Source organism: Tupaia chinensis, unplaced genomic scaffold (assembly GCF_000334495.1).
Source record: "Tupaia chinensis unplaced genomic scaffold, TupChi_1.0 Scaffold144380_1, whole genome shotgun sequence".
In the NCBI taxonomy this organism is placed as follows: domain Eukaryota; kingdom Metazoa; phylum Chordata; class Mammalia; order Scandentia; family Tupaiidae; genus Tupaia; species Tupaia belangeri.
The window spans coordinates 22539-48692 of record NW_006204240.1 but is presented as its reverse complement, the minus strand read 5'-3'; the positions used below and the strand labels follow the sequence as shown (position 1 = coordinate 48692).

General features: G+C 39.8%; 1 protein-coding gene and 1 pseudogene across 1 annotated transcript in view; both read left to right on the top strand.

Annotated features, from left to right (window-relative positions):
* The window catches only part of LOC102489767 (ubiquitin carboxyl-terminal hydrolase 37), a gene marked incomplete at its 5' end in the record, with an annotated part of 31944 nt that extends 5796 nt beyond the window's left edge, over positions 1-26148 (top strand). Inside the window, 7 exon segments of the mRNA XM_027767676.1 lie at positions 3121-3376; positions 10624-10790; positions 15484-15544; positions 18568-18683; positions 20861-20930; positions 22100-22238; positions 23210-26148. Coding sequence (XP_027623477.1) covers positions 3121-3376; positions 10624-10790; positions 15484-15544; positions 18568-18683; positions 20861-20930; positions 22100-22238; positions 23210-23297 — 897 coding nt within the window.
* Positions 11139-12169, top strand: LOC106733692 (serine/arginine-rich splicing factor 3 pseudogene; annotated as a pseudogene).
* Positions 26149-26154: the final 6 nt, after the last annotated feature.

The following is a 26154-nucleotide window of genomic DNA, read 5'->3' as shown; positions in this document are numbered from 1 at the left end:
GCTACCAAAACAAACAAAAAAAAAATCTACTTATAGATGGATTATGATTTTTTTTTTTTTGAGAGTGAGAGAGATGTTTGCTATAGGGTGCATGCATTCACCAGAAAGACAAACAGAGACAGAGAGATAAAGTGAGAAATCACCTCCTAGAGGGATGGCTATGCCACAATTCCTTCTTCTTTACTCTATGGGGTTCTGGGAACACACACAACACATGTGCCCGCCGTGAGTTTCAAGCTGCCGGATCCAGGACTCAAAATGGTGTTCAGGCGTGTGGAAGTGCAGTGCTTTAACCACCACTCCACCTGCTGGCCCCATGTGGATTAAGACTTTTAAGAAATTAAAGTTGTTCTAGGGTGGACCTCTAATAATTTTTTAAAGTTGTTCTAAACAGATTACTTCCTCCCATTAACCTTCAGAGCTATGTTCATTTATTGGTCCTCAAATAATTACTTGCTTTATTTTAGTAGCAATTGTTTATATGCAGGAACCATGGTAAATGTTTTACATCAACAGAGCAACCAAGTAATCTAAATTGTTTAAATTAGGGATGTGAAGATCTAGCCACATCTTTTATCTTGACACTTAATACTTTGAAGACCTAAACTTTTCTAAGTGTTTTCATCTTCTCATGCCACCATGCTTTATCTTAAGCCTACCATTTGGTAAAATAATAGAGTTACCTTTTTTTAAAGAATTGTTTATTTATAGGGCTAGCAGGTAGCATGGTAGTTAAGGGTGCTGGACTCCCATGTGGCCAACCATAGTTCGAGTCCTGGACCTGGTGGCTTCCTTCCTCACTTTCCCTTTCTCTCTCTCACTCTGTCCCTCTCTGGTCAAATAAATAAATAAATAAAGTTAAATTAAAAATAATGTTTAAATTTAGAATTATTTAATTTTATTTTTTATTATTGTCATTATTATTTAATTTGATCAGAGAGAGAGAGAAAGCCACCGGTACGCTATACATAGTCAGCTATGCGAGTGTGCAGTGCTTTAACCACCACGCCACCTGCAGGCTTCAAGATATTTATTCTTTTGCTCTGAGGTTTTTTTTTTTTTTAATTGCTTGTTTTTAATTTTGCCAGAGAGCAGTTGCACTTGCCAAAAAGAGACAGAGGGAGAGGGGAAAAGCATCCCCTCATGAAGAATGGTCATACTGCAATCCCTTCTCCATTTCTCCATCTTGTCAGGATTTGGGGCATACAACACATGCATACCTGGTGTGTTTTTCAAGGTGCTAGGTTCAGGATTAGAACCACAGAGTTGTCCATGTAGGATCCAGTGGCCTTAACCACCAGGCCACAGAGCCAGCCCATTTACCACCTTACTATAATGCTAGAGGTAATTTGTGGTTCACTTTGAATGAGAAATAAGCAAAGTTAGAAATTTCTCAGAAATGAATATCATTCAGAAAAAGATAAATACAGTGTAATCATATACAGTGGACAGAGGTCTTCAAAAATTAAATGGAAATGTGTATTGTGAGGAAACAATATGGATTTCAGACTATTTTTACACCAAAATTAATTCATACTTTAATTCCATTTTTCTATAAACCTTTAGAGAACCCTCATTATATAGAAGAAGAAACACCAGAAATCTGTGCATTGATCATCTCTGAGTAATCTATTTTGAGTTTTTTTTTTTTTTAATTAAAAAAATTTTTTTTCCCATAGTTGTGTGAGAGAGAAGGAAAGTGAGAAGTCACCCCCAGGCATGATGTCCATGCTGCAGTCTCTTCTCCTCCATTCTCCTCTCAGGATCTTGGGTACACACACATGTGCCCAGCATGATTTTTGAGCCACTGGGTCAGGGACTTGAATTGCAGTCAATTGGTCTGAGTACCTTAACTACCAGCCACTTGCTGGCCTTTATCTTAGTACTTTTATGTTTTCCAAATTTCTACAAAGAGCTTACTTAGCACTTCTTGTAGTCAAGGAAAGTAATCATGTGTCCTTATGTAGTTATTACATTAAAAATTAGGTTTATAGGGACTGGCCCTGTAGCACAACAGCTAATAACTGTGCATAAAGAACCAGACCCTGCATAGCTGACCATGGTTCAGACTTTGGCCTTAGCAGCTTGAAAAACTTGGCAGATATATGCTTGTGTTCGTTCCAGATCTTGACAGGATGGAGTAATGGAGGAAAAAAGATTACGATATGACCATACCCCATTGGGTGGTATGTAAGTGCACATAATTTTTAAAATGCACTTAGTGGGACCAACAGGTGGCATTGTGGTAAAAGTGCTGGACTGACTACAATTCCAGTCCCAGACCTGATAGCTTAAAAATCATGCTGTTCATGTGTGCACATGCATGCCCAAAATCTCAGGAGAATGGAAGAAAAGTGATTATGCCATGGCCATCCATGGGGGGGAGGTGATTTCTCACTTTTTCTTTCCATCTCTTTCTTTGTCTCTCCAGCTAATGCATACATTCTATGGCAAAAACCTTTTTAAAAAATACACTTAGTAAGAACAACAATAAAGATTAGACTTGTCAATGAATTGTCTTATTGGGTACTGATTATTAAATAACCTAAAACTTCAAAGAAAAAACTTTTTTTTTTAGGAAAAAAATAAAGCTTCCATCTTAAACTCAAGTAAGATTGCTAGGAGCTGGCCCCACAACACAGTGGCTAAGTGCTAGGCATTGGAAACAGGATCCCATATGGAAAAATCTCAACTGGGAAAATATGTGCCTGCATGCATGCCCACTTCTTGATGGGGAGGAGGAAAGAGATTTCGGCATAAAATATGCTTCACCAGAGGATACTTTCTCCCTTTCCCTCTCTGGGCATACCTACCTTCCCCAGTACCTCCCATGTCTCTCTGATGAGCACATTCACCCTCTGGCAATTAAAAGAAAAAGATTGAGGAGCTAGCAGGTGGTGTAGTGGTTAAGAGTGTTGGACTCCCACATGACCAACCATGATTTGAGTCCCAGACCCGGTGACTTGCTTTCTCACTCCATCACCCCTGTCAATTTTTTTTTTTTAAATTAATGATCATAAATAAAATTAATTCTTTTTTTTAAAAAAGATTGCTATACATACTTGTAGGTATTCTGTTGTGTTTTTTTTTTTTTTTTCTAAAATTAACTCTCTTCTTCAGGATTCAAAATTATGCAGACTAGAGCCTGATAAATCAGAATTGGAAAACTCTGGATTTGACAGAATGAGTGAAGAAGAGCTTCTGGCAGCTGTCTTAGAAATAAGTAGGAGAGAAGCTTCGCCGTCTCTAAGTCATGAAGATGATGATAAGCCAACGAGCAGCCCAGATACTGGGTTTGCAGAAGATGATGTTCAAGAAATGCCTGAAAATCCAGACACTGTAGAAACTGAGAAGCCCAAATCAATCACAGAGCCAGGTAGGTTTAATGAAGATGAACATCTATTAAACAAAGCATAACATTCTAAAGCATAGTATTCTAAAGCCTTATAGTGACAAATGGTTTCTAAATAATGGGAGATAATGTAGATCTCTATAGAGCAGAGCTGATAATATTTTCATGCTTTATTTCTAAAAACTTTTAAAAATAAAAAGTAAATACTGTGTCTAGTACCTAGATACTAGTGGTAAAGTATGCCATATTCTTTTAGGTGTGCATCAGAGAAACGGAAACATTCTTAATGTGCATTTAATGCTTGTGTCAGTTTCAGTCACTTTTCTCTCACAACTGCTATATCATAAATTCATATAATTTTTTCATATTTCTATATCTGAATTTGTACCAAAGTTTAGTATGTAAATAATTCAAGCCCTCTATCCTGTGTTGTATTTGTAAATAAGGGTAGAAAGACCACTGAACCAAGAATTAAGGTCTTTGGCCTCTGGATAAACCATTTATTAGCTATAAATTCTTTTTTTTTTTTAAGAGAGACTTTTGCTATAGGGCATGTGCACTTGATGGAGAGACAGAAAGCAAGAACTCAATCCCCCAGGAGGGAAGGTCACACTGCAGTCTCTTTTCCTCCATTCTCCTCTCAGGATCTGGGGCACATATGCACATGCACCCTGCATGAGTTTTAAGCCCCCAGATCCGAGACTCAAACCAAGGTTGACTACGTGGGAGTCCAGCAACATAACCATTGCAACATCAGCTGGTCCCAGCTATGAATTCTTAAATGGATAATATAACTCCCTTGATACTTAATTTTCTTATTTCTATATGGATTCTGCCAGACATACTTCAGAATATTATGGATGGGATATTAGGTAGTATATACCTACAATGCAAAGTGCTATACAGATAATAAAGTTATTTTAGGTTTTGTTTGTTTGTTTTTGGAGAGGTTTTTGCTATAGGGCACGTGTGCTCGCCAGAAAGACAGAGACATACAGAGACAGAAAGCGAGAAATTACAATCACCCCCCCAGGGGGGATGGCCATGCCGCAATCCCTTCTCCTCCAGTCTCCTCTCGGGATCTTGGGCATGCACATGTGCCCAGCGTGAGTTTTAAGCCACTGGGTCCGGGACGTGAACCGCGGTCGACTACATGGGAGTCCAGCAACATAGCCATTACGCTAACTGCTGGTCCCTTGTTTGTTTGTTTTTAATGAGAGAGAGGTGGGGGAGAGGTATTCTCCACAGGATCTCTTCACATTACAGTCTCCCTGCTCCAGCCTCCCAGCTAGCCAGGATTCTAGGCACATGCCATTGTAACTGTCTTAGGTTAGTTTAGAATCAAACACAGGCCCTCTGTGTGGTTCCGTCCTCATGCAGTGGCACCTTACCCTTGAAAGAGAAATGAAAACCTATAACCCTCCTAAAGAGGAAAAAAGAAAAGTTCAAGGATCCTAGTGGGTCTTAGTGCACTGAAGAGGCCTTCCCTTGAACTTTTTTCTTGTTCTGAGAATCACTCAAAAATCAAACCAGAATGTCCTTGCCTACCCATCGGTGACAGTGCAGAGAAATTGGGTGAGATGTGGAATGACACTGCTACAGATGACAAGCAACTTTGTGAAAAAAAAGAAAAAAAAAAAAAGGCCTCTATACTGAAGGAAAAATAGAAAAGGGATATTGCTACATACCAAGTAAAAGGAAAACCCATCTGATACGGCAAAAAAGGGAGATATTGAGACTGAAAAAGGCAAAAGAAAATGAGGAAAACAAATTTCAAATATGATGGTGCTGAATAAGTTGGTTCTAGTACAGTTTTGTTCCTTGTCTGTAAAATATTTAACCTCCTATACACAACTTTTTTAAAGAAAAAAAATGAAATATAAGACTATGTGAGATTTGTTTTTGGTCTATACAGTGTCTTTTTATACAGCTAACATACTTCTGAACATGTCTTCAAATAACCATTTTGGTGGTTTCTTCTCCTCCTCCTCCTCCTCTTCTCTCCTTTCTCCCTCCCCCCCTTTTTTTAAATTTGCCAGTGGGTGTGTAATGTACACTCACCAAAGAGAGAGAGAGAAGGAAAGTAAGAAACACCCCCCTGGGGCATGGTCATGCCACAACCTCATCTCTGTTTCTCCCTCATTTTGGGATTTTGGGCATGCCCTGTACACTAACACCTGGTGTGCTTTTCTAGCCTTCTAGGTTTAAGACTCAAACTGCCCAACTGGCCACATGGGATCCTGCTGCCTTTACCACCATGTCACGAGCTGGCCTTCTTTTTTTTTATTATATGATAGCACATGAGTGTGCATAAGAAGGGATAGAGAGAGACGCTCACCCTCAACCAGGTTCTGTCATGGGATCTTCATTCCCCAGGCCTCCAGCTTATCAGGATCCCAGGCGCCCATGTGTATACCCAACATGTTTTCAGACTAACCTAGAGATATGAACCTATGGTCAAGTATGCAGCCTCCAGCACCACAGTCCAACACACTACAAACTGCGCCACCTAGGTTGGGCCCCTGGTGCTACTTCAAGAGCCACTAACCTTAACCTCCTGGTAAAGTACAGGAGCTATAAATTGGCATAGAAATTTAGAGCAAGCTCTTCTTGGTGCACACCACGAATCAGTTAATTTGTGGAAATGGGAGCTTTTTCATCTTCATCTGGCTCTGATGCAGATTATATGAAATAATTGTTCTGTTAACTATTGCATTTCTGTAGTTGCAAAAAAGAAAAAAGTTGCAGCTATTTGTTGGTATTCTGGATACTTCTAAGTAAATATAATTTATTAGTTTTTTATAAAAAGCCTCTGGTGACCTTATGTTCCTCTTCAGCTATTACTTCCTTACTTTGTTCTTCTCACAGCAAAATTCCTTGAAAGCCGTTTCATTCATCCTCTTTACTTTTTTTTTTTTTTTTTTTTTTTAATTTGCTGTAGAATGTGTGTGTTCCCAGGAAGAAACAGAAAGGAAGAGAGAGGAAGAGAAAGTGAGAAAGCATCCCCCAGTGGGGATGACCACACTGCAGTCCTTTCTCCTCCACTATCCTCAGAATTTTGGGCATACATGTCCAATGTGTTTTTTTAAGCCACTGGGTCCAGGACTCAAACCACGCAGTAGGCCAAGTGGAATAGAGCTACCGTAACAACACTCCACCTGGCTGACCCCATTCTCTTTACTTTTACAATCTTGCCTTCTCTTATCAGCCCTGTCCAAATAGGATTTCATCCCCATTATTCTACTGACATGGTTTTTTTTTTTTAATGCTCCATAAGTTTATATTTGTTAATTTTGATATTAGAACATTTAAACATTTCAAACTACATAAAAATATGACAAACAATATAAAATAGAAGGAAATTTGTTGACAACTTACTTCCAGAACATCACTATTTCTTATATTGCAATTAAGCAACAAGACAGTTTACACAGCTCTCCGGAAAACATAGTGTTTTAGTGGAGTGTTATTAACAAAAATCACCACAATCCCACACAATAATGTCTCCAATTTATTATCTTTTCCACAGTACACATTTTTCACAAACCATAAATCCTTTGCAGTTTTTTAAAGTCTGTAAACAGGTGCCTGAATCCACACATCCTCCCCCACGTTGGTTTAAGTTTGTGAATGTTTTAAGTCATTTGATCAAGTTTCAACTCTTCCACTTGCAAAGGAATCAAGAGCCTCCTCTCTTAAGGTTATGTATATTTTATCATACAGCCTGCAATGCAGTATATCACAGTGAAAGCCCTGGCAAAAACAAAACGACATGATCTTTACAGCAGGACTTGAAACTTTATCATATTAAATGCATTTAAAGAAGTGTCCCATAATAAAAGAGTGAGTTTTCATTTCCAGAAATCAAGTCAATTAGAAACCCTAGATTCTACTTAAAAACCCATTTTGATCTAAAAGTGAAAACAGTCCCCTATCTATAGTCATTTTATAAACTGTATACAGTTTCTCTTGCAGAGATTTTTTTTTTTCCCAGTCTGGAAAAACAGTAGTGCAATTCGTTTTACTTCTTTTAAGTTATTTAGTCCAAGATGTAAATAGCTCTGTGGAAAGATAAGATGCTCTGGTAAACAAGAAACTTTTGCAAGCCCATGCTGGCTTACTAGTCGTTAAAGCCTATAAGTCCATAGTGGCTTCCAACAAAAATGTTGTCTAGACATCGCTAAATAACAAAGCAGAAATAAATAGGCAGCAATCTGACATGGTTTTTTAAATCAAGTTTTCATTAGTCATATTTCATACAATTCACTATTTCCTCCTTAAAACAAACTTTTTTCTTCGCACTTCCATGATACCTCACTGGATAGGATTTTTCCCTCTTACTAAATCAACTACTTTCAGTTTTTTTGTTTTGTTTTTAATTTCCTTCCCTCATCAGAATTCTTAATTGTTGGGGTACTTCTCCTCCATTCTCCTCTCGGGATCTTGGGCACGCACACACACGTGCCCGGCATGAGTTTAAGCCACTGGGTCCGAGACTTGAACTGCAGTCAACTACATGGGAATCCAGCAACATAGCCATTATGCTAACTGCTGATCCCATCTAACACAATTTTTCAAAGTAATTGGAATTTTTGCACCTAATTTTGAGTTTCTTTTCCTCTTTTAGTGATTACTCAGAATTCATTTGAATAATAAATATTCACTTAGTGATTCAGTACAATTCAAAATGATAACTGGCTACTGATTTAGTCTAAAAACCAAGATGGTATAAACTTCAGAGTTAACTGTGCTATAATAAAATATCGATTCAAAGTGTAATATTAGAGCAGGTAATGGGAATGAATGAATGAATGCAGTTCGTACAAAATGAGTGTATAAAGGTAATTCACATTGGCCAGCTAAATTATTTTTCTTTTTTGGGGGGAGGGTTTCGCTATAGGGCACGTGTGCTCGCCAGACAGACAGAGACATAGAGACAGAAAGCGAGAAATCACCCCCCGGGGGAATGGGCACGCATGCACACGCTCCCGGCGTGAGTTTTAAGCCACCGGGTCCAGGACACGAACTGCGGTCGACTACGTGGGAGTCCAGCAACATAGCCATTACGCTAACTGCTGGTTCCCAACCAGCTAAATTATTTTTGAGAATTTCTTTAATTTGTTAAGAGGATTTTTGCTTTGGTGAAGTGAGATACATAGCTAGATAAATTGTTTTGTTTTAAGGCAGGGTCTTGCTATATCATGCTCCTCTTTCCTCAGCCTTCCAAACTGCTGGGATTATAGGTGTATGACACTGTGTCCAGGCTTTAGGTTACACTAAGAATTGAACCCAGGCCTTCCATGTGGTTCCAGCAGCAGAGCACAGCATCTTAGCATTGCGGGCCACCATGGTTGGGCCATGATACAATTTTTTTTTTTTTTTTTTTTTTTTTTTAGGAGTCTCTTTTTGTTGTTTTTTTTTTTAGGTTTTTGCCTTAGGGTGTGTGTGCTTGCCAGAGAGTAGGAGGGAGAAGGAAAGTGAGAAAACACCCCTCAGAGAGGATTGCCACACTGCAATCCTTTCTTCTCTATTCTCTTGGGATTTGAGGACACATGTATGTGCACAGATGCCTGGCATGATTTTTAAGCCACTAGGTCCAGCATTTGAACTGTAATAAGCCATGTGGAAGTCCAGTGCCTTAACCACTGTGACATCCGCTGCCTCCCATGATACAGCTTTTAAAAGAAGTAAAAGATTCTTCTCCCTACTCTTACCTATATTAAAAATTCTAATGAAAAGTTGTAACTCTCACAACTCAAGTAACCAGAACAAAATTACTATCCTGTTTGTCCCAGCTAACCATAATCTGGAAATTTGGACAGAACAAAAAAAAAAAGAAAAGAGGACAAGCTGTGTTGGTGCAAGCGAATGGGTGCTAGTTCACGATGACTGAGGCCATGTGGGAGCCCTGAGTTTCATTCTTGGCACAATCCAAATAGGCTAAGAACTCAGCTGTGGTCCTAGCTAACTGGGAAGCTGGGTCAGGAGGATCATTTCGTGACAAGACCTCGTCATAAATACCTACGTCGGGGCCAGCTCTGGGTCAAACCAGTAGTGTACTGTTGAAGAGATCTCATGTGATGACCCCATTCAAATACCTGTCCTGGTCAGCTTGAAACAGGCCAGGCATGCACAAGGACCCAAGATCCAAAGGGCTAGGGGAAGGGGATCATGATATGACCAAATCTTGTGGAGCATGCTTTCTGCCCTCCCCTCCCTTTCTTTCTTCTCACATGTGCAAGCACAGATGTACTTTATCATGAATAAGGGGGAGGGGGGCTAATTATCTGTCCCATTTCCCTACTCTTCTATTAAAAGAAAAAATGAGGACCAACAGGTGGGTGTTGGTTAAGGTGTTAGACTCCCACGTGGCTCACTGCAGTTCGAGTCTTAGACCTGGCAGGTAGAAAATCATGCCAGGTGTGGTTGCATGCATGCATGTTCAAATTCCAAGGAATTGCAGTGTGGCCATCCCCCCTGGGGATGATTTTTCACTTTCTTTCTCTTTCCAGTGGGCACACACACCCTATGACAAAAACCTTTAAAAAAAATTTCTTTCTTGCTTCCCACATAAACATACATGTTGCCATAGACTTCTGCAGATTTATTACTTTTTACTTAACTCTTTTAATTTGCTGCGGTTTCATTTACTTTAAATAGTACTTTATTTCTTGTACTTGGTCATGTAACACTATAACATGTGACTATTTGTTCTTCCTGTATGCTTCTTAGGATCAGTTAGGATTCAGAACCATTACTGTGTAGGTCAATGGTTCTCGGCCAATGGCCATTTTACCCCCCATGAGACATTCATCATTGTCATTTTGGGTTGTCACACCTGTAAAGGATAAGCTCTCCAGTGCACAGGGCAGACTTTCCCATTCACTTACAAAAATTTGTCTCATTTGAAATGTTTGGTACTGGGGACCAGGCATGGTGGTTAAGGTGCTGGACATTCCCACATGGCCAACCACAGTTCGAGTCCTGAACCTGGTGGCTTGCTTTGTCACTTTCTCTCTCTCTCTTTCTCTCGTCAAATTAAAATAAACAAATGAATAAATAAAATTAAATAAAGAATTCCTTTAAAAAAATGTTTAGTAGCGATAAGATTGAGAAACCCCTTTAAATGTAGTGAGATGAAATTATATGTGCAAGGCCAGTTATAGAGGTTAGAGTAAATTACTTTCTTGACAGGAGGCATCACTTTAGTCCAGAAATTTCAGTTTATTAAAGATGATTTTTCTAAATAATGTAATGTTCTGCTTCCTCAGACCCTGCCAGTTTTACTGAGATAACTAAAGACTGTGATGAGAATAAAGAAAACAAAACTCCAGAAGGATCTCAGGGAGAGGTAGATTGGCTGCAGCAATATGATGTGGAACGTGAAAGGGAAGAGCAGGAGCTTCAGCAGGCCTTGGCCCAGAGCCTTCAAGAGCAAGTAAGATTTATATTGCTTCTTTCTGCATACTTCTCTTTGCCAAGAAGTAGAAGAATAGTAACTAACATGTTTTGAGTAATTATTATGTGTCAGGTATCGTTCCAGTTAGTTATTGTCAGGCATTATTTACAGTAAGTTACTGATCCACCAAAAACAGTTGTATTTGGGGCATGGTTTGGGTCTGAGACACTTACATCGGTAGTCCTGTTTTTGAAAACTCAAATGCAAGAAAATGTACTGTTAATTACCTTGTATTACTATGATTCATTACATGCTAAAGCAAGATAGGATATTAGAGATTATTCCCAGAACAACTTTCTAAGCTGTAGAAACAATCAGTATACCACCATGGTTTTACCATTAATATGTAAAAAATTATTTTTTTTTCTAATAGAGGTTTTGTTTTTTTGTTTTTTTGGTTTTTTTTCCTGAGAGGTTTTTGCCATAGGGTGTGTGCACTCGCCAGATAGAGAGAGACAGAAAGTAAGAAATCACCCCCCAGTGGGGATGGCCACACCACAGTCCCTTTTCCTCCATTCTCCTCTCGGGATTTTGGGCACGCACGCACATGTGCCCAGCATGAGTTTTAAACCACCAGGACACAAACCGCGGTTGACTACGTGGGAGTCCAGTGACATGACCATTACGCTAACTGCTGGTCCCTGTAGGTTTCCTTTTTACATTCCCTGTAGTCTGGATTTTTAAAAGCTTTCCCCCAGTAATTGGAATTGGCAGCCAAGATTAAAATGGTTGCTTTCAAACCATTTCAAGTCCATTTCCAGGACACCAGGTAAGTGAGAATAGAATATCTGTGGGAGCTGGGCAAAGGGAACAGGACATCCTGTCAGAGCTTGTGGATTTGAACCTCCCCATTTCTAACTCAAGATTTCGAAATACAATGTGATTCCTGTCCATTGGACTGTAATTTATATGGGTAATACTGGAAATAATGGTAACAGGACTGAATTGGAAGAGGCTTTTGGCTATTATGGACAGCTCCGAAGTGTGTGGGTACTAGAAACCTTTCTAGCTTTGCTTTTGTTGAATTTGAAGATCCCCACCGTGCAGCTGATGCTGTCTGAGAGTTAGATGGAAGAACACTAATGGCTGCCCTGTAAGAGTGGAACTGTTCAGTGGTGAAAAATAAAGTCAAAATCATGGCCCACCTCCCTCTTGGGGTCTTTGCCCTCAGGATGATTACCAGAGAAGGAGTCCTTCAACTCGCTGCAGATCTCAAAGAAGGAGAAGCTTCTCTCAGCTGGAGTTGGTCCCTTTCTAGAGATAGAAGAGAAAGATCATTGTCTCGAGAGGGAAATCACAAGCCATCCTGATCCTTCTCTAGTTCTCATAGCCAATCTAGGTCATATGAAAGGAAATAGAATACCAGTTTGCAAGAGAAATGATATACAGGAAATAACTTCATTTGGCAGGAGTATGTACAAAAAATTCAAGTTTTGTTTGAAACTTCATAAGCTTGGAGCCTTTTTTTTCTTTAAGAGGTTTTTGGCACAGGGCTTGTGCATTCGCCCAGGAGAGAGAGACAATGATAGGGAAAGTGAGAAATCACCCCCCAAGGGGAGATGGTAATCACTTCTCATTTTTCTCCTGGATCTTGGGCAGGCATATACATATTCCTGATGTGATTTTTCAAGCCACTGTGTCCAAGACTCAAATCGCTGTGGTTGGCCATGTGGGAATCTAGCAAAGTAACCACTATGCTATCTGCTGGTCCCAAACATGGTGCATTTCAGCTGTTCACATTTGTTTGTCTCTTTAAACAATAACATACATAAAGATATAATTCTCTGGTTTAAAATGGATCATGTGAGGCATGTATTACCAAGAATTACTACTTTTCAATGTTCCTTTAAGCAAAATCACTTTTGCTTTGAACTTCAGTCTTGCATAGACTGATAATAAACCTCTAAATCCTGCCCCCACCCCCCCAAAATAAACCATTTCAAAACCAGCTGTTCTCTCTCTTTCATTTATATGAAGTACTACTCTAGCTAGAGTAGTACTTTTCATCGAGAATGTAGTCAAACTATTTTACAAATAATAAATAGTAAATTATTTTAGAAAACTTAATTTTGGGACCAGAAGATGGCATAATGGTACATCGCTGGACTCCCTAGAGTCCCGTACCTGGCAGCTTAAAACTCATGCTAGGTGCTTGTGCATATGTGGCCAAAATCTAACAGGAGAATGGAGGAGAAGGGATTTCGGTGTAGCCATCACCCCTGGGGGATGATTTCTCACTTTCTGTTTCTCTGGCAAGTGCACACACCCTATAGCAAAAATCTCTCTCTCAAAAAGAAAAGAAAAACTTTTTAAAAGGGTGATTTATTGGGGCCAGCAGGTGGCGTGGTGGTTAAGGCACTGGACTGCCTTATGGCTGACTGCAATTTGAGTCCTAGACCTCTCGACTTGTGTGCACTCTCTCTCTCTCTGTCTCTCCCCCCCTCCTCCCTCTCTTGTGAGCATGTGTGCTCTCTACCAAATTAAAAAATAATAATAAATAAAATTAAATAGATTATTCTTTTTTTTAAAAGGGTGATTTAAAAATTTTTATTTATTATTATTTTTTAATTTGAAGAGAGACAGGGCGAGAGAAAGGGAAAGTGAGAAAGCAAACCACCAGGTCTAGGACTCAAACTGCAGTTAGCCACATGGGAGTCCAGTGCCGTTAACCATCATGCCACCAGCTGGCCTATAGAAACTTACTTCTAACATAAAAGACCAAGGGCGGATTTATTTGCAAGATTTCCTTATAGAACAGAAAAAAGAAAATTTACGCCCTACTTTTTCATAGATGACAGACATATATTCTGTTTCCTGTCATCTGATCCATTTTAAGCTCTTGTGTTTGTTTAAGAGGGATTTAAGAGGGACTTTTGCTTCACAGTACATGTGCTCACTAGAAACAGAAAAAGAGAAAGTGAATGGGACCAGCTGATGGCATAGCAGTTACGTCACTGGACATGACCAACCACAGTTCAAGTCTCAGACCCAGTAGTTTGAAACTCATGCCAGGCATGTGTGCCTAAGATCCCAAGAAGAGAATAGAGGAGACAGGATTGCAGCATGACCATCCCTCCTGGGGAGTGATTTCTTTCCCTTTCACTGTCTCTCTCTCTCTCTGGCAAGCACATGTGCCCTAAGGCAAAATCCTCTACCAAAAGAGAGTGAGAGAGAGAAAGTGAAAAATTACCCCATGGGGGGATAGTAACACCACAATCCCTTCTTTGTCCTCTTGGGATTTGGGGCATGCCTGCCCACACACTCAACGTGAGTTTAAATCATCTAGGTCTGAGACTTGAAGTGCTGTCGGCCACATGGGAGTCCTGCACCTAAACCACTGTGCCACCTGCTGGCCCCAGCTCTTGTATTTTTCTTGGATGTAAAGATAGAGTTATAAGATGAAGTGTCTTTACTTTGGTATATCTGTATTCTGTTAATAACTTCTAAAAAGTCTTTTTTACCAGAATAGACTTACTCTGGAAAAAAAGTATAAAATAAATTTTTTTAAGAGAGATTTTTGCTATAGGTCACAGGCACTTGCTGGAGAGATAGATAGTGAGAAATCACCCTTTAGGGGGGATGGCCACACCGTACTCCCTTCTCAATTCTTCTCTTGGTGCAAGTCCTGGTTCCGATGGCTTGCCTTCTCGCTTTTCTCTCAATTTTCTGTACGGCTCGTGCCCTCTTCTCTTCAGCAGGCACAGACATATGCCCAGCGTGAGTTCAAGTCTCTGGGTCTGGGACTTAAACTGCAATTGACTTTGTGGAAGTCCAATGACATAACCATTATGCTATCTGCTGGTTCCAATAAATAAAAATTTTAAAGTATAGGGGCTGGCAGGTGGCATAGTTGTTAACGGCGCTGGATTCCCTTGGCCGACTGCAATTCGAGTTCAGACCTGGCTTGCTTTCTCACTTTCCCTTTTTCTCTCTGTCTCTGTCTGTCTCTGGTAAAATTTAAAAATAATAAGAATAACAAGTGAAGGGAACCAGCAGTTAGCATAATGGCTCTGTCGCTGGACTCCCACGTAGTCAACCGCAGTTCGCATCCCGGACCCGGTGGCTTAAAACACACCAGGCGCGTGTGCGTGTGTGCCCAAGATCCCGAGAGGAGAATGGAGGAGAAGGGATTGTGGCGTGACCATCCACCCTGGGGGGTGATTTCTCGCTTTCTGTCTCTGTGTCTCTCTCTCTCTCTCTCTGTCTGGCGAGTGTATGCGCCCTATAGCGAAAACCTCTCAAAAAAAAAAGTGAAATTAAATAAATCATTATTTTAGAAATTTTTTAAAGTATGAAATAACTGATTCAATTATGTTTTTTCTTTACTCGTACATCATTTGTAAATTGCCTTTTCTCTAATGATGAAGGAAAAAAATTTATATCCTTTTTATAATTAAAGTAGTCACTTAGTTTGAGGCTTTTTTAGGAAATATTTGGAGGTATTTTTTATCTTTTTCCTAAGAGAATCATAGATGTATCAGAAAAAGTAACAGTCTGGGCCAGCAGGTGGTGTGGTGGCTAAGATGATGGATTCCCATTTGGCCTACTATAGTTCAAGTCCCAGACCTGGTGACCTGCTTTTTTAAATTCAGTGAAGCTGATTTTTATCCCCATTAAGTAAGTTTAATTATTACTTCTTTAAATGCCTTAGTTTTTGCTCTTGTCTCATTAGGAGGCTTGGGAACAGAAAGAAGATGATGACCTCAAGAGAGCTACAGAGTTAAGTCTTCAAGGTATGTAGATCTTTTTGATTTCTTTCTTTCTTTTTTTCTTTCTTTTTCATGGTAAATATACCTAGCCTGTGTGCTACAGTTGATAACATACCAGACTGCAAAGCTGGAAGTTACATGCCAATCTTGGTTTGTGCCTCTGGCCTGGTCTGTTTGAAAACATGCTAGGTATATGAGTGTATGCCCAGGATGTTGGCAGGTCGCGGGATTGGAGGAAGGGAGTTGCAAAGTGACCGGGCTCTGTTGAAGGTGCCTCTCCCTCTGTCCCGTACACACTCAAAGATTTTGAAAAAATAAAAAGTTAAATTGTAAAAGGTATTACAGATAGAAGAGCAAATGAAATGTGTTTTTGATAACAATAACAAATTTGAACACATCCCAGGAAAAAAAATAGAACCTCCTAGAAGAAACCACTATTCCAACATTTGTATTCATTTTTAGTTTCCTTTTTTTTTTTTTTTTTGGAGAGGTTTTTGCTATAGGGTGTGTGCACTCGCCAGACAGACAGAGAGAGACAAAGAGACAGAAAGCGAGAAATCACTTCCCAGGGGGGCTGGCCATGCCGCTATCCCTTCTCCTCTTGGGATCTTGGGCACGCACGCACACATGCCCGGCGTGAGTTTTAAGCCACTGGGTCCAGGACTCAAACTGCGGTCCACTACGTGGGAGTCCAGCGACATAGCCATTACGCTCACTGCTGGTCCCTAGTTTACTTTTTTTATTATTTTACCATCTATGTCCATTTCCCTAAATAGTGTATTTTTTAATTTTGAAAAATTAAACAGCAAGAATATCCTGTTTGATGAAAGATGAATATTACTGTTACTTCCAGAACACAGTGTGGCTGCAGTTTCCCCATGAGTTTTCAGCAGCTCAATCAGGAGAAGTTAGTGGGCATGGTCATGAGTGAGTATTCAGTAGAAAAAGGTTCACATAGCATGGCATTGACTATTACATGGGCCAGATACTGGAAGTCCATGGGAATATGTAGTCACAGGAACTGGGCTAACTATATCTTTTGTATCTTTTGGGTCATCACAAAAGTCATGATGCATTTTTGCATAGAAAAACAGAAAAAGTACATCATGACTTTTTTGATGACCCAATAAAATCACTTTGGGCCGATCTGGGTGGTTTAGTCTATAGCAAACTTAACTGCAGATTTGCAAGCCACATGGTCACCTGCAGGTTGGTTTCTTTTGTTTTATTGTTTTTTAGGTTTTTGTCATAGGGCACATGTGTCCACCAGAGAAAGAGAAAATGAGAAATCCCTTTTCCTCCATTCTCCTCTAGGGATTTTGGGCACCCATGCACATGTGCCCAGTGTGATTTTCAAGCCACCTGGTCTGGGACTCAGAATCACCTGGGAGTCCAGCACCTTACCACTAAACCAGCTGCTGGGCCCAGGGTTTTTGTTTTGTTTTAAGTAAATAGTCATTTGTGTAAATCCTGGGATTCTTTATTTAAAACCATTATCAAAGATGGATTTTTCCAGTGGAAGCATATTATTACAAACTGGATGTTGGATTTGTTTAGTGTATTTTAAGTGAAATTTAAAGGTTGAATTTCCACTTTTTTTTTTGTTACATTTTAAGAAATTATTGGAGCCAGCAGGTGGCATGGTGGTTAAGGCACTGGACTCCCACATGGCTGACCATGGTTCAGGTCCCAGACCTGGCAACTTACTTTCTGACCTGGTTTTCCCTTTCCCTTCCCCCCCCCCCACCTCTCTCTCTCTGGTCAAATAAAGAAATAATGATAATAAATTTTGGGAGCAGTAGATGGTGTAATGGTTACATCGCTTGATTCCACATAGCCGACTGCAGTTTGAGTCCTGGACCTGGTGACTTAAAACTCACGCAGGATGCCTGTGTATAAGTGCCCAAGATCCCAGAGGAGACAGAATTGCAGCATAGCCATCCCCCCCGGGGGGGCGATTTCTCACTTTCTGTCTCTCTAGCGAACTTTCACACCCTATAGCAAAAACTTCTAAAGAAAAAACTAAAAGAAAAGAATAAGCAATTTAATACTAAAGAGGGGCTGGCAGGTGGTGTGGTGGTTAAGAGCACTGGACTCTCACATGGCTAACCACAGCTCAATTCCTGGAGCAGGTGGCTTGCTTTCTCACTTTGTCTCTCTATCTCTCTCTCTCTCTGGTCAAACTAAAAATAAATAAATAAAGTTCAATAAAATAATTCTTTTAAAAAACTAAAGGAACTAAAGGACCTTGACTTTCTTTTTTTCTTTTTTTTATTTAGAGAGAGAGATTTTTGTTATAGGGTGCATGTGTTCACCAGAGAGATAGCCAGAAAGGAAGAAATCACCTCCCAGGGGGGATGGCCACATCACAGTCCCTTCTCCATTCTTCTCTCAGAATCTTGGGCATGCACGCACACGCACCCAGTGTGAGCTTTAAGCTGCCAGGTCCAAGACTCAAACCATGGTCGACTACGTGGGATTCCAGCAATAAAACCATTACACCATCTACTGGCCCCTTTTTATCTTTTTTTTTAATAAAGCTATTTTTTAATTACATTATTTCATTTATTTATCATTATTATTATTATTATTTGGCCACGGAGAGAGAGGAGAGTGAGAAAACGCATTGCCAGGACTTGAACTGCTGTGGGAGTCCAGTGCCTTAACAACCATGCCACCTGCTGGCCCTTGTTTTTTTCCAACATTATTTATTTATTTTAATTAGATGGGGGGATAAGGGGGAGAGAGAGGGAAAAAGTGAGAAAGCAAGTCACCAAGTCTGGGTCTGGGACTTAAACTGTGGTCAGCCATGTAGGAGTCTGTTGCCCTTAACCACCAGGCCGCCCAGTGTGTTTTGTAAGCTGTCAAGGCCATGGTATAAACTCCAATCATGGATCCAGCTACTTTATTCAGTAGGCTATGGGACTGGCCTTTACATGTTTTCTTAGGCTGATAAAATGTGTACTTTGGGCTGTTGTATCTTCCTAATTAGATCACGTATGTCTGTTCTAAGGTCTTTTACAAGATTTTGTCTTCATATTCTTTAGAATTTAACAACTCTTTTCTGGATGTATTGGGTTCTGATGAAGACTCTGGAAACGAGGATGTTTTCGATATGGAGTACACGGAGGCTGAAGCTGAGGAACTGAAAAGAAATGCTGAGGTAATATTTTATCTCTGAGTAGAATTCGCATGTCTGTGTTACTTCTCTGCTCCCTGTCTTCAGAGACCCCATTGGCAGTGCCCATTGCAGGTTTATTTCTGTTCTTTCAGCAGCCATCAGATGGTCTTCACCTTTCTTGCATACAAGGTTCAAAATAAAATGAAAACAAATATATCTTGACCACCATATATGTACATGTTTGGTAGGAACTGAGTGAAGGCATATGTATATTAAATTACCTTTAGTTATACCAAGCATCTTATTATCTATATAGTTAAATACCAAAACCAGTTGATTGCCTAGTGAAACCTGTTCAGTTAAGTGTTGGTTCATTTTTGTCTTCTTTTGGTTTTTAATTGCCAGAGGGTGCATGTCATCCCCAGAGAGAGAAAGCACCCCCTAGTGTGGCATGGTCATGCCACAGTCCATTCTCCTGCATTTCTCTATCCTGTTGGGAGTCTGGGCACATGTACCCAGCATATTTTTTTGTTTGGTTGGAGTTTTTGTTTGTTTTTAATTTGCTATAGGAGAGAGAGAGCCAGAGGGCAGGGTGGGGGCAGGTGAAGTTAGTACCCCTCACAGAGAGAAAGGGAAAGTGAGAAAGCAAGTTTCCAGGTCTGGGACTCGAACTGCAGTTGGCCATGTGGAAGTCCAGCACCCTAACTACCACACCTCTGCCAGCCCCCCTTTTTCCATCTTACAAAGATCCAGAGACATATATGCCTGGCATATTTTTCAAGCCACCGTGGCCAGACTTTGTATCACAGTTTACCATATGAGATCCGGCTTTCTATGCACTGCACTTTACTGCACTGCTGGGCCAACTATCCCTCCACAAAATTCTTTTTAATTACCCGGAATCATACTATTTCTTTTTATTATTATTTTATTTACTTACTTACCTAATATAGGGCACATGTGCTCACCAGAGAGAGAGAGAGAGAGAAAAAGGGAAAGTGAGAAAGCATACTGCCAGGTCCAGGATTCGAACCATGATCATCTGTGTGACTACAGCACCACACACTTGCTGGCCCTGAATCATACATACTTGACACAACTGTTGTTAACATTTTGATATATTCTTTTGTCATCCTTACCTCCAGGTACATTTTTTTAAGAATTATTTTTTAATTTTATTTATTCATTCTTTTTTAAGAATTATTTAATTTTATTTATTCATTCATTTATTTTAATTTGACCAGAGAGAGAGAGGGAAAGCCACCAGATCTGAGACTCAAACTGTGGTCGACCGTGTGGAAATGTCCAGCACCTTAACTACGTCACCTGGTGGTCCCACATTCATTTATTTTAATTTGACAAGAGAGCAACACAGAGAAGGAAAATGAGAAAGCCAGACACCAGGTCTGGGACTCAAACTGTAGTTGGCTGTATGGTAGTGCCCAGAGCTTTAACCACCATGCCACCTGCTGGCCCCATCATGTATGCATATGTGTGTGCCCAGAATCCCAAGAGGCGAATGGAGAAGAGACTATGGCATGGCCAACCCCACCGGGGATGGTTTCTCATTTTCTGTCTCTGTCTCACTCTGTCTTTCCAGCAAGCGCATGCGCCCTATAGCAAAAATCTTTCTAAAAAAGCAAAACAAAATGAGACTCAGGTTTTTTGCAGCTATAGCTTATGTGCATCCTTGTGGATGTGAACAAGTTAACATGTTTGCTGATCTGCATAATTTGTTTTTATATAACTGAGTAATATTATATCAAATTGATAAACCACTAACCAGTCAACTATTATTGGATATATTGTTGGTTTCAACTTTTCATTATTGTTTTTTTCTTTTGCTAGAGGATGCACTCCCGAGAAAAAAGAGAGAGGAAAAAGCACTCCCCTTGGGGCATGGTGACACCAATCCAATCCCTTTTCATCAATTTCTCCCTCATTTCAGAATTTTGGGCACAAACTCACATATGCCTAGCATGTTTCTCAGACCACTGGGTTCAGGACTCAGATTCCACAGTTGGCCATGTGGGATCCAGCTGCCTTAACCAAACAGGCCACAGAGGTGGCCCAGAACTTTTTATTATTATAGATAATACTACATCGAATAATTTGATCCATATACTCTTCTTTTGAATTATATCCTGGATAAATTTTTAGTTGAGAGCAGAATTCTTGGGTCTCAAAGGTTAAAAGTCATGCTCACTTCTGTTTTCCAGACAGGAAATCTTCCTCATTCCTACCGACTCATCAGTGTTGTCAGTCACATTGGTAGTACTTCTTCCTCAGGTAAGTGGACATCACGGTTTTAGTATTTTATAAATGTTCCTTATCATTTGTTCCTCATTATGTTGCTCTTTGCCTAGCTTCGTGAGGTTGAGTGTGCCAGGAAGAATTTAGAAATCTTTTCTTGGATCACAATATTTACGTTAACAGGTGTAACTGTTTTGATTACTCTGTTCGTATTCAAAATGCCTCTGAGCAAAATGCATTTGACAAAATTGTCCCAGGCAGTATAATCCGCCCTTAATTCTCTATACATGTATTTTGTTTTTTCATTGGCCAGAGGGTGCATGTACTCATATGAGAGAGTGAATGAATGAGTGAGAAAGCGCCCCCCATAGGGAATGGTCACACCACAATCCTTTCTCCTCCATCTTGCCCTCCTTATGAGATTTTGATCATGCACGCATATCCTGGTATGTTTCTTAAGCCATTGGGCGTGAGACTTGAACTATACAGTTGGCACCTTAACTCTCATACCATGCACAGACCTGGTACATGTTTGTTTGTTTGTTTGTTTTTTTCATTGCCAGAGGGTATGTATTCTCTACAGGGCAAAAGAGGGAGAAAAGCACCCCACTTGTGGGCTATGGTCATGCCACAGTCTCCTTTCCTCCATTTCTTAATCCCATCAGGATTTGGGGCATGCATGTACACATGATTGGTGTGTTTTTCTTTTCATTATTCTCTTTTTTTTTTTTTTTTTTTTTGAGTGATTTTGGCTATAGGGCGCATGTGCATGTGCTCACCAGAGTCAGAAAGCGAGAAATCATCCCCCGGGGAGGATGACCACACCGCAGTTTCCTCCCCTCCATTCTCCTCTCAGTATTTTGGGTATGCATGCACACATACCCAGTGTGAGTTTCAAGCTGCCAGGTCCAGGACTCAAACCATAGTCAACCACGTGGGAGTCCAACCCCCCAACCATTATACTACCTGCTGGCCCTCACCAGTGTGTTTTTCAAGCTACCAGGTCCAGGATATGAACTTTTGGCCATGTGGCTTCCAGCTCCCTTGACCAGTAGGCTACAGGGCTGGCTCTTGAATGGTTTTTAGAAATATTATTAGGAGTGAAATGGATGGAATAGCTGTTTCTCTTTCTCAAACTTCTGTACCTGAGAAAAATACAGTGTGTTTTTAAAATAAGTTTAATTTTAAGATTGTATTTGTTTCAGGTCATTACATTAGCGATGTATACGACATTAAAAAGCAGGCATGGTTTACTTATAATGACCTGGAAGTATCTAAAATCCAAGAAGCTGCTGTGCAGAGTGATCGGGATCGGAGTGGTTACATCTTCTTTTATATGCACAAGTAAGAAATTTTGGCAGATCCAAAGTTTTGGGCTAAAAATCACCTCAGCTAACTTTGAAGATAAAATGTTCTCATCACTTGATAGGTTGACAGTTTCAGGCTTGCTTATTTCTTCTGTGAGAGACAGAGATACAGAGAGCCAGGTGCCTCCAGTATGTCTTCAGACTACAATCCTCCCCCAGTCTCAGCTGGCCCAGATTATGTGCAGGTGTTCAGGAAGTTTTCCTAGGACACTAACCCAGGTCCAGTTGCGTTACTGCTGAACCACCACTTGGTTTTTGATATCTTTGTTTAGGGCTCATCTTAGTAATGCCTTATAAATTCAGAGTATTTTCTCTCTTCATTTAGCATTAATTACTCATCATACAATAGTATCTAGGAGTAGAACTTAATACAGCATTTTGTTTTTTAATAATTATCCACTTTGTTTTATTTATTATTATTTTTTAATTTCATCAGAAAGAGAAGAAAAGTGAAAAAGCAAGCACCAGGTCCGGGACTCAAATTGTGTTCAGCCTATGGGAGTCCAGCACCCTTAACCACCACACCACCTGCCGGCCCCAATCCAGTGTTTTGTTTTGTTTTGTTTTTAAAAATTATTTTAGTTATTTTAATTTGACCAGAAAGGGGTAGAGGTAGGGAGTGAGAAAGCCAGCCACCAGGTCTAGGACTCAAATCAAAGTTGGCCATGTGGGAGTCCAGCACCCTTAATCACCACCCCACCTGTCAGCCCCAATCCAGTAGTTTTTAAAGCTTTAACTATTGCCAGGTTCCACCACTCTCAAAAATCAACACCAGGGGTTAAGAAGGTATTGAATAAGTGAGCTGCTAATTTAATAAAATGTAGGCATCAAATGGTATTGTGCAGGTCTTCCCCATATCTTTTGTTTTTTTTTTTGCTTTTCTCCTACTTCTCCTTTGGTTCTGTTCACTGAATTTCTTGTTTTATTTTCTGCTTGTTTTATTTTTAGGGAGATCTTTGATGAGCTGCTGGAAACAGAAAAGAACTCTCAGGCACTTAGCATGGAAGTGGGGAAAACTCCCCGGCAGGCTTCATGAGAAGCAATCTCCTGCATTGGCAGTGTGCACTGCATGTCCTCTCACTGCCACCACCTCATCCTTCCCTTGCCCAGGAGAATTTGGAATTCTACTTGATGCGGGAGCAACAAACAGCTCAGGGCCAAACCAGAAGATGAAAATTGCAGTTGTGCAGCACGTTCCATGCTATTATATGGAAAACTTGGTCTCACATCTGTAGCTGATTATCCTCCTTTTCTCCTACAAGAGTGGCACTTCCTTTTGTCTAAAGAATACGTGTTGTAAATATACAGAGATATATGTACGCACATGCAAACACGCAGAACGATTGGAGCCTTAAAGAGTTAGGATGAGCCACCAGAGTATGCCTGCTCAAAATTATAGCACAGCAGTTCAGAGAAGAAATGAAAGTGTCAAAGAGTCCATTCACCCAAGAGGTATGCGAAGATATACACACCAGTTGGCTTTTAGCTTTTCTCTTCCTTGGGTACTTTCACTCAAATCTGTAACCTCAGTGTGTGTATATTATTAGTAAAGTTCACTGGAAAGCCAGCTCTCCATGTCACACTAATGACAGTGTGTTCTCTTTGTGAGAGGGGGGCATTGCTGTCACCTCACTTGAGCTTTTCTTTTTTCCTTTTTTTTTATTTTTATAATTTCATGAATTCGTAATGACTTTGCTGTTTACATGCAGTCCCAAGAAATGGATTGTTGGTGCTCTGGAATGTGTTGTGGTTCCATATTTGGCGTTCATCATGCCCTTTGCGTTTTCTTGAAGAGATTTTTTTCACACAGTGTGTTCATCATATATCATCTACATTATTATGGTGGTGACAATAGACTCCTTTCATTTCTTCTGTATCATTCTTTCTTGGAGCAGGGATTACCCTAATGTACTATAACCAAAACTTTAAAAGGTAGAAAGATAAAATTGCTCCAGTTGGTACTCCCCAGCAGGGATACTTAGGGATAAGAAAGAATGCTAACATCTCTGTCTTACAAACAGAGAGGTCAAGAGGGTTGTGCTTGTGTTAGAGCTAAAACTCCAGACCACTAAAGCTAAAAAGCCCTACTGCAAGTGTGAAATTAAGTACATGAGCTATAGGATAAAGCTTGAGCTTTTAATCATTTGCTACCTGGCTTTGCCCTTAAAACAGGATGGGGATTAAAATGTGATTAGGTAATCCTAAGAACTATGAAATAACAAAGGTGCATAATATATTTCTCTTACTTTTTAGGTGCTCTGAGTTGAAGCTTCGTGGGGATGTAATATCAAATGGTACATTAGTCACTTAGCTAACATAACCAGTTCAGTTAAGCAGCTTAGGAAACTATAGAAAGAATGAGTTTGAGGGTGAAATTCTGTCCACAAAATGATTTTTTGAGCCTAGCTATCATTAGGCTCACACAGAATTAAGCACAGCCAAATGAAACCGTTATTTTTTTTTTCATGATGTTTTTTTTCTTGCTGTTATTACAAATGAGATTACTCTAGTTCTAAGGTAGAGACAAAGCAATATCAGATTTTTAGGGGGTTGGGGGAGAACATTTTAAAACCCATCATCTCAAAAGATGCAAATTCTTTTCTGGAAGATTGCCTTCAGAAAGCTTCAGCCCCACCCTTAGAACTTGGATATGTTCTGACATAGTAACCTTTTCTAAAACTTTGCATCTTTGAATAGTAAATGGCCTCAGCATTTTTGCTTATTAACTACAGATAAATGTTTTGCCTCCTCCCATCTGCGTACACACATTATTGTAGTGAATGTTTCAAGATGATACACTGGTAAGCTATATAGTAGTTTAGAGCAGAGGAAAATATTTGTTTTAAAAACGTACTTAAAAATTTTCATTTCTACCAGGACTGCTTTTGGTTTGGTTTGGTTTTGCCTGAAAATAACTGATTTTCTCATAAGTGAGTGAAATGATGATCAAATTCTTTAGCTAGTTATTACTTCTCTGGCTTTCTTCATTTGAGAACTTTTGAGAGGCACTGTTAAAAACTGACGAGAAATATTTTGAAGTGAAGGCTATATTGAGATGTGGAGAAAAATAAAAATAATGCCAGAGCCTAGCCTGCCTCATAGAGCAACCTTATTTGAGTTGATTTCATAGCTTGCATGTGTGTATGTATGGTTTAGAAGTACACTTGGCTCAGAAACCTGATTTAATTTGGTCTTCGTTTCTTGGGCAAGACTTGTTAGTTGAACATAGGTTACTAGAGTTTATGAATTAACTCACTGCTCATATACTTACAAGTTCGGGACTTGAATCTTACTTGATACTTGTCCATCGCTGTGGCCTTGTCAGCCTTCCCGTCTCCCTGTACTCCCTTGACTTACTCCTGTGACTACAAATGGAGGTTTCAGCTGGACCATGTTGATGGAGTTTGTTGGGTTTGTTTGTTTGTTTGTTTGTTTTTGAGCTGACTGTATATATTTGAAAAATATAAATAGATAATATATATATATTTTTTGCACAGTGTGATCAGTTTGTCCAGAATCAGGAAATGGAGCAGTTAGCATGTTGGGGCCAGGAAGGGATAAGTTAGAACAGAGTGCTTCAGTTTTAGGGAGTCTGCATAATAATTAACCTTCCTATCAAAAATACCAAATGTGTGGTTACATTATTTAAAATGAAAGTGAATTGAAACTTGATAGCAGTTAGTTCTGGATACAACCTTTTGATATTAGAATTTGAAAATTTTTGGAAGGGAAAAATAAGTTAAACTTTGATCCTCCCATACCCCCAATATTATAAAAAGTGCAAGCAGCTAGATGCTGTTATTCCTTTAGTAGCCATGACTATAACTTAGGCCTATGAGAAGACAGACTATATGTTGTTGGGACATATATGTGTGTGCACATTTTTAAGTTTT